The 13,755-nt window shown below is 40.9% G+C and overlaps 2 protein-coding genes across 3 annotated transcripts in view; one reads left to right on the plus strand and one right to left on the minus strand.

Moving 5' to 3' along the window:
• The window catches only part of LOC144806272 (uncharacterized), a 255,137-nt gene that overhangs the window by 79,983 nt on the left and 161,399 nt on the right, over positions 1-13,755 (minus strand). The window contains 1 exon segment of the mRNA XM_078672665.1: positions 2,898-2,936. Within this exon segment, the coding sequence (XP_078528791.1) occupies positions 2,898-2,936 (39 nt within the window).
• LOC144806267 (uncharacterized) overlaps positions 1-13,755 on the plus strand; it is a 68,057-nt gene that overhangs the window by 16,312 nt on the left and 37,990 nt on the right. The window contains exon 2 of one of the 2 annotated variants that reach the window (XM_078672658.1): positions 9,221-9,295. The exons of the other annotated variant lie outside the window; for it this stretch is intronic. The gene's annotated coding sequence lies outside the window, so the exon portion shown is untranslated. The remainder of the gene's footprint in view (positions 1-9,220; positions 9,296-13,755) is intronic. 2 annotated transcript variants of the gene reach the window in all.

Below are 13,755 nucleotides of genomic sequence, written 5' to 3' on the forward strand. Positions count from 1 at the left end.
GTGGAATGATGCTACCACTGGTCCACTAGTTTTGGTTCCATCATCAAGCCTTTTTTAGGTTGAGCCAATAGCGGCAGCGCGCATGTGCTTCTCGCTTTTCGAGGCATGCAGTAATGGAGTATGGAGTGTGGAGTGGAAGCTCGGCTCACTCTCCGCCCATGTTTTTAATTGGCTTGTGTCATTTTCTTTCATAAATGCTGCCATCTGATTGATTATGAGGCTTGTTAGTCCCTCATTATGGCCATGTCGTCACTCCTACATGGGGGAAGGGACAATGCTACATGGGGAAGAGAACGGGTATCAGTGACGCATAAGCGCTTACACAGTGACCAACATGCTACATACATTCATATAATAATCACCTGTATGTGCACTCTCTTCACTGAGTTAAGTCTTGCAGGGTAATTAGTACACGCAATCACCGCCTCTAGGGGCTCTCATACTATCCTTGTGCTTTCAAAGTAGTAGTTTCTCATTACAAGTCATTGCACACTGTAAAATAATAATATAACCATAACAGAAAATAACAGGAAACAAAGGCTCAGAGAGCAGGGGGGCCCGCGACAGGCCCCCAAAGTCTGATTCCAACTGCTGATTCGAGTCGGACAGCACAATTCAGAAAGGCTGTCCAAATCCAGCATCATAATAGGTCGGTCGGAAACGCTGCCCGTACAGCCGTATGATTCTGCTCCATACGGCTCAGTCATTCCAAATGGCATCCAGTTAGGATTGGGATCTTCATAACGCCTAACTTGCATTGTACTCGTTCGGTCGGAAACCTTTCCGATTCGGTCGGAAAGACACATTCCCAATCCGAATCTGACGGAGCAAATGCTGTTAGGAGGACTTCCAAACCACAATGGAATTGGCCCCAATGACTCTATGAGCACAAAGTTCAAACACACAACTAGTCTCTGTGAGCACACTCCACTTAGCTGTTGGCCAGGGAGGCCTTATTCTGCAATCTGTTCTGGCTGCCGCAGGAGGCTGCAAGGATTGAAGCAGAGGAATTCCCTGTGGGCGTTTCAAGGAAAGGGAGCTGATCAGCACCAGACACTGCAGGAAGGAAGCTTTGGCAGTGCTTACAATATGTATGGCACTCATGGACTTCCTGTATCTATGACCCTTATGTTGGAACCAAGACCACCATAGGAGTTGACAGATTGCACAGGAATGAGACAATGCGGATTCCCACCAATATGTATCATAATAAGGTGCTTAAAGTATATTTTCCCAATATCTTTATATAATGAATGAGTCGCTTCCCTGCGGCCTAAAGCCTTCAAGCTTAAATATGTGGTATGGAATTTTGAATCTAGATTTTGGGAGAAAATTCTACAGAAACAGGGATATTTCTCCTGATTCATTATATCATTCCCCGATTTCCAGCAATACATATTTTTTTCCTTACTTGCTTCAGCGAATCTGATGTTACTTTTCTGACCATTCATCTTAACGTAATGTTTCAAAGTATATTTATATAAAACACTTAGATTTCTTTGGAGTGAGATCCAATATGATTAAGTCATCGGGATACAAAAAAGAATAACACTTAACATTTTCCAATTTGGTGGGAAATTGTTAAACGAAATTGATTAGGTGAATCACATTGTCAGGTTGGGTCATAGTTTGAATATGATTTCCAGACAAGCAATCTCTAGGCGTTTGGGTCACAAAGCGTTTTCAAGAAGTAAGAGAAAGAAGTTACAGTTATCTTGGAGACAATTAGTAGCTCAGCAATTTATTTAGTTTATTTTTGTGGCCGCGTGGAATTTCAAGATGGCGGCCATAGTCCCAGTATTCAGATTGTCATTTGTGTTAGAGCGTTTCTTCAATCATTAGTTTGTATCTTAGCTGTTGCGCTGAAACTCAATATGGCGGCCGTCGTTGTGGCGCTCTAGTGTTTGAGCGTCTAAGGAGATCCTTTACTTTGTGCGCGAGCGTTAGAAGCTCTGCTTACTTCAACTGCTGCATCGGAGAAATCAGCTGGGAGTCGCCAGAGCTCTGTTTTCAGTCAGGATTATCGGCGAAAATATCAGTTTCTTACTCGGAAGTTGCAGAGAGATTCAGAAGAGATTTAGAGTGGAATTCCAGCGTTAGAAATGATCGTCGAGAAAATGTAAATGTAAATATAAATGTATGTGTCTTGTAAAGCGCACTGCTGCCCTGAGGCGTCATGGCGCTGTAGACCGCTGGGGAACCCGTCCTGGCTATCACTGTGAGATGGTCCCTACTGGGTATCTCCAAGGTGAAACCAGGCATCCCCGGCGAATGTGGGGGGCCGTTGTAGAGTTGAGGCAAGCTAATGCCCAGAGTTGCCGAGTGTGATCCCTGGTTAGAGTAGGCACCGAGGCGAGAATTATCAAGTCCGCTGACCCTGGTCCTTGACCCTGCCGCGTCGGGAATTGAACCCTGGTCCCGGGCCGTTCTCTGCTTCCGGGTCTGCCGCCTCTAACCAGTGAGCCACACCACTCCACTGTTCAAGTACTATTAATCTATTCTAAAAGGAAAAAACAGTTCAGAACTTTGTATTCTCAGAAGTTAGTCGATTTTCATTGAAATTAATCAACTAACTAGAGACTTGAAAAGACACAGAATTCAGTTTGACACTTCATACATGATAAATAATAGAACTCAGAATGTGTGCATTTATTTATCAGCGCAAGAATATTAAAGGATAATTTAAACATCAAAGAACTATTTAACTGAAGAGAAAAAATATCTAAGATAGAAAAGGACAGGAAGATTATATACATGAGAGATGATTTCATTCTCAAAACAAAAGACTGAATATTAAAAAAACTATTGTAGGTGAAAATATATATATATATATATATATATATATATATATATATATATATATATATATATATATATATATATATATATATACTCACCAACAAGTCGGCTTGATCTTTTATGTACAAGTACTGCATCTGAAAAAGAAGAGTAAAAAAGGACAGAAAAAGACAATCAAAATAAAAGACTTCAACTATAGCATATTAAAGGACTATTCACAGAGAGAAGCTAAAACCACTGATTAAGCAGGTAATAGCTTATAAGAATAAAATAGAAACTAGAGCAGGAGAAGTAGTTAAAAGAAAGAATCTGTAACCTTGTCTTTTTGTTGTTACAGGAACTGAAAACCATTAGAGGGTGATCAGCAAGTAATCTTACAGTGGCAGTTTCTTTTAATTCCCATTCCCCTTTCCCTTTCTTTACTGCTAGTTGAATATATTTCGATTGCAGTGAAGTGGAGGAATTGGGAAGAATTCTTCAAAGATAAAGAATCAAGATCAATTCTTCTGACCCTGTGGAGTCAAGACTCAGGTACTTGGTTGATAACTGACACACATATATAAAAGGAAAAAGTAAGGGAGTTAAAATATATCCTTGCTTTAGTTCCTAATCAGTCATAATTACATCGGACACTGCTTAAGCATTAGAGCCGTGTTTGTAAACATAATTAGATGATGGGGATTCCGTCATACCCCTTTTAGTCCTTAATCACCAAGTATTTGTGGTCTGACAGTAAGCACTCAAATGAATGTCTCGTAGTTAATTATATGCACTGGATTCACGGTACTGACCAATGTCTCCAATAACTCTGAAAACTCTGCTAGAAATGAGGAAATCTTATTCTCTCCTGTGAAGCCAGAACATTAATAAAACAACGTAGCTGGTAGCTGCTCAATAGCGCCTGATCCAAAATGACCTTCAGAGCAATAATTACACATTGTATCGCACTGTCAACAAAGCGCCCAACTAGGTAGTGGTAGTGTTAGAAATGGGATCTCTGGTTGGCTAAGGCTTGCGCCAAAGCCAGGCAGAGACCACCACTCTAGTCAGGGCATGGGAGTTACACACCAAAGATAACTCCTGCTCACCCCTTTGGTAGCTTAGCACGAGCAGTCAGGCTTTTCCCGGAAGCCATGTGTAAAGCATTTGCGCACGCAGATAACAACAGCAACAACACAGCAGGCACACCACAGAAGGAACTCCATACAAGGTTATATCAAAAATAGCCTTTGTATTCTCAAAACACATTAGAATAGTAGCGATACAAAAGGGGATGATGGACGGAGCGTTTGAGCAAATCAAACACTCACTCCCAGTCAACTGATCTGGGTTTAATCCATCACCATTCTTTAGCTCACTCTCCCACCCCAGTTCAGACATGGCCATATGCTAATCATTCTGACCCTGTGCCTTATGGGAACAGTCCAGCCTGAACTACCCAAGCCATGTCTTCCCTGGACGGAAAACAAGCATCCTGGGACCGGTTTCTGGCATTGCAGCCGTCATCAGCCAGGCTAGCTTGAATCCAGTGGCAAAGGGAGCAAGGGACTCACGTCTGAACATACCCTGCCAACTTAGGGCGAACAAAGCGATACAAAAGGGGATGATGGACGGAGCGCTTGAGCAAATCAAACACTCACCCCTAGTCAACTGATCTGGGTTTAATCCTTCACCATTCTTTATCTCATTCTGCAGCCCCAGTTCAGACATGGCCATATGCAAATCAGTCTGACCCTGTGCCTCATGGGAACAGTCAAGCCCGAAATGCCAAGCCATGTCTTCGCTGGACCGGAAACAAGCATCCTGGGACCGGTTTCTGGCATTGTAGCTGTCATCAGCCAGGCTAACTTGAATCCAGTGGCAAGGTGAGCAACGATGGATTAAACCCAGATCTGTGACTGCTGGTGAATGTTTTGCCATTGTGCAACATTTCACCCAGACGTGCTCACTAAGCCACTGGAGTGAAGCTATCCTGGCTGATGAAGGCTGATAGCCAGAAACCGGTCCTAGGATGCTTGATTCCGGTCCAGGGAAGACATGGCTTGGCAGTTCAGTCTGGACTGTTCCCATGAGGCACAGGGTCAAGACTGATTTGCAAATGGCCATGTCTGAACTGGGGTGGCTTGGTGAGCAAAATAACGATGGATTAAACCCAGATCTGTGACTGGGGGTGAATGTTTTGCCATTGTGCAACATTCCGTCCATCATCTTGTGTGTTTTGCTGTTCACCCTATGTGGGAAGGGTATGCCCAGACGTGGGTCCCGTGCTCACTAAGCCACTGGAGTCAAGCTATCCTGGCTGATGAATGCTGATAGCCAGAAAGCGGTCCTAGGATGCTTGATTCCGGTCCAGGGAAGACATGGCTTGGCAGTTCGGTCTGGACTGTTCCCATGAGGGACAGGGTCAAGACTGATTTGCATATGGCCATGTCTGAACCGGGGTGGCTTGGTGAGCAATATAACGATGGATTAAACCCAGATCTGTGACTGGGGGTGAATGTTTTGCCATTGTGCAACATTCTGTCCATCATCTTGTGTGTTTTACATTAGAATAGTAAACACATAATGTACACTGTGCCAACTGGCACTGGGGAATATTTGCAAGGGATTATGTACACCTGACAGGGCCACATGGACCACTGTCAAAACCATCACAAAGTGAACTTAGTAAAAAGAAAACTAGGTCATAAAAGTACAACCAGTAAACACTGCTAATCACTGTACTTAGCATCAGTCTGTGACATAAACTACATTATGCACAACACCTCAGTAGCCAAAACAAGCATTGGCGATGCTAAAACAATATATCCGGCAAACAAGCATTGGCAATGCTTACAATATGTATGGCATGTATGACCCTAACCTCCTAAGCATAACTCACATTAGGGGCGTAAATCACAGAGTGAAACATAATCTCACTAGCATAAACCATGATATGCAAAACAACATCATAATCATAAACCATATTTAGAGATATCAAACAGTGTGCGTAAAACATACTAAATGCATTACATTTCCTAGCACCACATCACATTAGCACATACATCACATTAGGGCCTGGCACCCTATAAATGTAACCATACACCTGGCCAACTGACCATCTCAAACAGGGGGGGCTCAAATGCCCTATGTCCACAAAGTCAGGGCTGTGGCCTAGGCAGCGAAGGTCAAGTTTGCGCCACTGCGCAAACCTAAATGTAGCAGCTGCCCACTACTTCCTTGGCAGCTGTGAATCTCACATGAGGGCCTAAACGGAGCAGCTGGCACTAAGTGATGCGCAGCTGTAAATAATCAAATGAGGCATGGTCTCTCACTGGCCCTTGAAATAACTGCTCAACGTTGGAGCAATCTGGCTCTGGAAAGAAGCATATCCCCAAGCACTGGGGAAAGGACACAGGCCCCTCTGGCCCTGTAAACAATTATGTGTCCCCTTGGTTGGAGCCATCTGGGCTCTAAAACAAATACTGCGGGGTGGTGGCGCCACCTGGCTCTGAAAATAAATCTGGCCCCATGGAGCGCACTGGCTCCGGAAATAATCCTGCCCATCACTAGGGCCACGCGAGCTCTCAAACCAAAAGATACCCCGCTGTCGGAGCGTCCCGCAACTGGGAGCCCGCTCACCAAATGGGCACCGTGTGCCTATCTCTGGCCTCCCCCATGCACTTTACACTGGGCCACAGTGCTAAAGTGAGCAGAGGCCACAGACTACTAGTATCAGGTCATAATAACAGGCAAAAAGTTCAGGGGTGAACCTGCCAAAAGGGTCAAGTCCAACAGGTAGTCACCACGCCGGTAAACAGAACATCTCTCCAAACACCCAGTCAGGTAACAAGAGCACTGCATGAGGTTCCCCTCACTCTCAGAGCTGCTAACACAAAAACAAATCGAAGGTGGTGCAAGCACCCTTACAGTACTGGGAAACGATACTCAACTAATTTCGGCAGCACATTCAGGAACATCCTAGCTAGAATAATCTGCACCGCCTTGTTGTCTTACTTATTGCTCCTCTAACCCACGAAGAGGTTCCTCTTCCATGTTCAAGATGAATCGCGAATCGTGGGAAATGTAGTGTTCATTCCCATGTGTCCCGCCCCTCTTCTACAATCCATGCGTTGCTCAGTTTTAGAAACAGTGAAACCACCCCTGTGAGGTTACATGGCTGTTCCAATGTCTTTCTCTCTTGTTCCAGCACAATCGCCAAGCTGTGGCTATGTGTCCCGGCTGTGTGTTACACTTGTTCATCAACTGCTGCTCATTGACTATCTCAATGCAACACACAAGCAAGAAAATGTACAACTCCGGAGGGTTACATCTGCCACTCCAATGCGTTTGGAGGACCAGGGACCTTACGGAACCGCGGCCTACCAATACCCGGGGTACTCCCATCGATGGAAACCGAGAACAACAGTCCATCCTGACTCCCATAGAACCCAAACTAAGCACCTGTCAAGGGACATCAAGACACCCGAGACCCACTTCATGAGTGTCCCAGCTGCCCCAAGATTGCCTCTCCAAGTTGCCAGTTCCTGACCGTGAGGGCACTACGATGCATGATGCCCAGTTTGCCTTATCTCCCTGCACTAAGCATAGGTGGAGTTCCACTACTCAGAACTCTGCTAAGTGACAAAAAATCTCTGCCAAACTGCACGGAGATCCATGAGCGATGGAGTAGGTTACCTCACGGCGTTCGCACTGACTGCGTAAAATTCTGTCACTCAAGTAGAAGTACTACTAGAGCGGCCGCTTCTTCAACACGAACTAAAGGTTTCTCAATACGAGCGGTAACACCCACCCATGACTGCCCGTGTTGAGAAATCTTGCACGGAAATTATCCAGGATTTTTAAGAGCTCCTTGGAGTGCGAAAAATTCAGTGAACAGAGAAGAGTTCACCGCCCAGGGTTACTCTGCACTCGACCCCAGCACTGACCAAAAGGCCTTCTCCCTTGTTCCCAGACCCACCAGAGTTACCTGTAAGTCCTCCCTCAAGTGTGTTTTTACATAGCCCCCTTTGTCTTTGCACACTAATCTTTAAGACCCTCTGGACTCTGCTCCATCCCGATCCGGGCCGCTCTTGAACTTCTCCTGCTGGAACTTTGAACCTGACGCTGACATCAACCTAAAACGAGAAGGTGAATTTCATGAAAGCATTGCCTGATATTATATGCATTTTTCATGTTTTTCCCTCATTGATTCCTATGGTGCGTAATGGCGCACAAAAGTGATATATTTCGTAACTCCGAAAGTACTTACCTTAGAACTGTGTTCTTGGTCTTCAAAATTATATACAAATCTGTATTATTTTTACACATTGGTCTTGAGTTTATTCTTGTGTGTGCCTCATTTCTTGCCACTGTGTGTAACAACAAATGCTTAGCAGGACCTCCTGATAAGCCTAACTGCTCGCCGACATTACCACAAAATAGAGCATTCATATTATCTGTTGCTGCATCTCATGGGGACTCGTGGACTCCCTGCAAGGTGGTCTTCATTTTAGAACACCATATAGAGAACCAGCCTCCTAGACAAGGGGACAAGGTTTGATGGATGGATTGATAAAGATAACTTTGTAGATAGAGATGGATACACTTGAAAAGATAGGTACATTGATAGATAGACTGATAGATTTGCAAAGATTGATAGAAGTCAAAAAAATTGGTATAGTTTCAAAGATAGAGGGACAGTAGATAAATAGATTGATAGACCAGTAGATACATATATGGATGAGCAGGTAGACCGCTATATCAACACATGCAGGGGTAGGTAGATAGGATTGGAAAAATAGACTGCACGGACAAGATTCAATTAGTAATATAATACTTAAATATGTATATAAGCATGACAAACCAGCACTGAAAACAAACTAGAAAGACATACTACCAAGACATACAGACTAAATTGGTTCACAAACATAGCTGTAGTCCTCAATTTAATTACATACAGATTTGCAGTTAAAAAGGCATTTTATTGCGTGCATTCTAAAAAGTGAATCACTTCATAAACAATAGATTCAAATGGACATCATCTGGCATAATCTGATATATCAGCAATCACATGAACAGTGATCCGTTTCGTGTTAAATATATTGATGTGTTCTCTACCCTTCATAAATAGCTCTTTCAAAGATCGGAAAAATCAACCCAGCTATTTTTTCTTTGAAAAACAATTTCTTATGCCTTCTTTGTTCCGTTACTCCGATATTAGTGTCATATTGGAATCTACTCTATGGAAGAGCTATGTAGGAAGTGTAGAGAGTACCTCAATAGGAATTTTATCTACTGCTACATGTTGTGAAATGGATAATAGCTATGTCTAGGTAGTACATATAGGTTGTATCTATTTAGAATTATGAGTATAGCCCTGATGGGTTTTAGTTCCCATCTTGAGTAACTCTATTCTTCTGTTTATCTTTGTTTTAATCAGGAAGGGGAGTTCATCTCAAAATGTTTAAGAACAGTTCTGACAGATTTGAGCGTGCCTCACCGTAGAAGATACTAGGTGAGTTGATCCTATTGGGATCATAGAATGAAGAGGTAAAAGTGCAGTAAAGTGATGTTTGGTGTTGGCCTCTATAACGTAGTCTTGATTGGACTACTATGATAATTTATCATACAAGATACTTTTTTTTCATAAAAATCTTTCTAAAAAAATGCATTGTCTGGTACCAATTTATGAAACAGAAGAATAAGATGGTCACCTCCAGTCACAGGCTCAATTTGTGCTGGTGTACCGAGGGAGAGAACAGTGCTCCTTTCCTGAGCTGTCGCCAGGTAGAGGTGTGGTTGCTTACCCAGTAGTGGCGGGTAACTCTTCCCTATGCAACAGACAGATTAAGAACAGTTTCTGTCCTTGTATCCTTTTTTGTTGTATCACTCACACTAAGCAGCAGCATCATAGGTCCTGACGATAGTCTCGCCTACATATAGGTTTATGGCTGAAACATGTTGATCATTACTTTCTATCTCACAGTCGCGGTTTAAATCCATACCGCTGGTGCACTGTTTTTTTTATCCTGGCAGGGGACGTACCTAAATAAAGTAGAATTTTTACGCTCCTTTGCTAATTTAACTTCACTATCCCCACATTTTTTGTTTCTTTGCGCTGCACCCTCATTCACACAGCTGTCTCTTCATATGTGGATTTAGAGTATCCTATCAGCTATTCAAAACCTCCCTGAGCTCCTCCCTCTCAGAGAGGGGGTGTAGCCCCCCAGAGGAACTAGGTTTTTGCTCTGGGAGGAGAATTCCATATGATGAAGCATGTCACCTCTGGTGAGTGAGGGATTTCGTCCTGAAAAGGGAAGTGCACACAGTTAGTTCTGTGGCGCATAGTCATTGGTTCTGTATTATTTATGTTTTTGTTCACAAACTATCTAGCAGTGGTTCGCCACACTCTCTGATTTTTGTAATAGACCCAAGGATTTCGTACTGTTTAGTGATTAAGTGTTGGGGATTAAATCCTGTGTGGTCTTAAAAATTTCCCGAGGACCCTGCGGCTTTGAACCGTTTTTTGTTTGGTAGAATAAGAGGGTCTATCAGACCCCTGTTTTAAGTCAACTGAAAAGTGTATTTTCTTTTTACATAGATTGTTTAAGATTTAAGCTAATGTGGTTTTATCTGATATATGTCCTATGTTCTCTATGCAGGCAAATACTGTATTATTTGTTGGGAGGTATATATTCTTGTTGTCCTGAAGAAGACAGTCTTATTCTGTTTTATCCACCGAAACCCGTCAACGCCTAGTTTTGTTAAATTTGAGTGACAAAGTTTCACGTTAAGAAAACCCTTAGACAGTGCAATTACTCTAATTGATTCCTGCGAATTAACATTTTTTATGACAAATGTGTGTGTCTTATATGTGGTCGCCAAATGATTTTTTTATCTGGTTTTAGATTGATTATACTTGAACTTTGTGAGAAAAAAAATAATATATATATATATATATTCACTGAAAAAACCATAGGTTTCAGGAGTTATATAGTTAGGAATTAGATTTTAAAAAACCTTTGAAATTCACTAAAAAAACTATAAGTTTTAGTGGTGTTATAGTTAGCTGGACATTTTACTCATACAAAAACATTGAAATTGCTCCTATATAGTTAGTTGTACTAACTATATTTCGCACAACCGCAATCCACTGCTCATGATGTCACATATTAGATCATTCATGACATGGTCAGTGACATCACTGATGACATCTCAAATGACATCACTGATGACATCACTGACTTCGTTATTTAAATATGCATTATATATATATAGCAATTTGCATTGAAGAATAAGTGGATATATATAAATAAATATTTGGATGGAGGATTTAGTAGCAGTGTAATTGACTGTTTACTTGACCAATTTATAATGTCTCACTAAATATAGTGGATAGTGACTAAACTGTGTGAATATCTGTATCACTTTGTCAGTTGTTGTGTAAACTGATTCTACAGTTGGTTACTAGCTATGTGAAAGTCTATATTAGTTATTGATTAGTTAACTGAGTATTTGTATGGGAGTGTGAAAGTGTGTGTGGTTCGGTGGGGGGTGTGTGACTGTCCAAAGATGTGTGAATAGTTGATTCAGTAGATATATGAAGTTAAAACTACATGTTCTAACAGTTGTTTGGGTGAGTGAATATATTTATGGGTGTGGTGATGAGCAAATATATTTCTCAATATTACAGGTCCAACAAAATAGAAAAATAAAAGGCAGTGTATGTGTCAGTTGTTGTATATAAATAAGTATACATAAGACACAATGATTGTGTGAGTGACTGTATGGATAACTGTATACTTGTAATAATGATTTTATAATTCACTAAGTATGACTTACTATCTAAATGAATAGAAGAAGTGGTGTTTGTATAAGTGTTTTGCTAAGTAAATATGTAAGTATGATCCATTGTTTGCATAAGTGAGTAGGATGACTTCATATGTGAATAGGATGCGTGCTGTTGTTTAATGTCGATATAGATGTATAAGTATTTTTGACTGTGTTCTATTGTTCATTGACAGCATGTATGAGTGAATCCATAGGTAAGTGATTAGATGTGTGTATACATCTATGAATCACTGAGTGGATTTTTAGATACTTGTATTGCTGTGACAATGCATTTAAATATGATACTCTGTATTTTACAAAGAGTGATGAAAAATTGTAATAGTGTATGAAAAGGTGTATGTGATTGTCACGTGGATGATGTCATCAGTGATGTCATCAGTGATGTCATTTGAGATGTCATCAGTGATGTCACTGACCATGTCATGAATGATCTAATATGTGACATCATCAGCAGTGGATTGCGGGTGTGCGAAATATAGTTAGTACAACTAACTATATAGGAGCAATTTCAATGTTTTTGTATGAGTAAAATGTCCAGCTAACTATAACACCACTAAAACTTATAGTTTTTTGAGTGAATTTCAAAGGTTTTTTAATAGCTAATTCCTAACTATATAATTCCTGAAACCTATGGTTTTTTCAGTGAATTTCAAAGGTTTTTTAAATGCTAATTCCTAACTATATAAGGCCTGAAACCTATGGTTTTGTCAGTGAATTTGCAAGGTTTTTTAAATGCTAATTCCTAACTATATAAGGCCTGAAACCTATGGTTTTTCAGTGAATTTCAAAGGTTTTTTAAATGCTAATTCCTAACTATATAAGGCCTGAAACCTATGGTTTTTTCAGTGAATTTGCAAGGTTTTTTTAAATGCTAATTCCTAACTATATAAGGCCTGAAACCTATGGTTTTTTCAGTGAATTTCAAAGATTTTTTAAATTCTAATTCCTAACGGTATAAGGCCTGAAACCTATGGTTTTTTCAGTGAATTCGCAAGGTTTTTTAAATGCTAATTCCTAACTATATAAGGCCTGAAACCTATGGTTTTTTCATTGAATTCGCAAGGTTTTTTAAATGCTAATTCTATTAGCGGATAACGTTTTTATATATTAAAACGTTTTTTAAATCTCAAATGCCTGCTTTGCTAACAGAGTTTTTAAGCACAGGCTCTTTTGTCTCTGGTGGCCATCTTGGGAGACTGCATATCAGAATTTTTTTAATGAAATATAAGAGGATTTGAGAAGTCACTCAAAATGTGCCCTAATTTTTCTTTCTTCAGCACTAATCATAATTTCTATGGCAAAATGAACCCCCTCATTTTGTTCCTTTGCAAATTAAATGTTTTAAGTGTTAACACTTTATTCCAATCAAGATGACTTCAGGTGTGCCATACTTTTGTCATAAGTAAGACTGTTAGCGCTCTAGTTGTTCCTTAGAATACTCTGGGACATTCTGTAATTGGGCTATAGTTGGGCTACATCTGGCTGATATTTGGGCTACATTTGTTTTTTTTGGTCTCTGGTGGCCATCTTTGGGCTACATTGGGCTGCATTTGGGCTCTAACATATATATAGCCCAATGTAGCCCAATATATATTTTTTCAAAGTTAATTTTCGTAAAAACCACTGGACCACATATCTTGAGACATAGCAAAGGCACATCGGGCTACCAGTCCCTACAATTTTGCCAAGTTTGGTGGAAAACCATTCAGCCGTTTGTGAGTCCAACCGCCATACCGCCCTATGGAAATTAACATGGGGAAAACACGTTTTGGGACCCCCTTTTATCTCGGCCCCCGCTTGACGAATCCCCCCCCAAACTTTCAGGGAAGGACCGGAGCGGCGCGAGGCAAAGTTAAGGAAAATTTCAGGAAGATTCCTCAACCGGCGCCAAAGTTATTCCCAATAGAATGTTGCGATTTCCCTATGGAAAACAATCCTAACTATATATACCTACTGGCTATCGCCAGTAGGTAATATATATATATATATATTCACAGAAAAAAACATAGGTTATAGACCATATATAGTTAGGAATTAGCATTTACAAAACCTTGAAAATTCACTGAAAAAACCATAGGTTATAGACCATATATAGTTAGGAATTAGCATTTAAAAAACCTTATT

Source organism: Lissotriton helveticus, assembly GCF_964261635.1.
Source record: "Lissotriton helveticus chromosome 1_1 unlocalized genomic scaffold, aLisHel1.1 SUPER_1_unloc_59, whole genome shotgun sequence".
In the NCBI taxonomy this organism is placed as follows: Eukaryota; Metazoa; Chordata; class Amphibia; order Caudata; family Salamandridae; genus Lissotriton; species Lissotriton helveticus.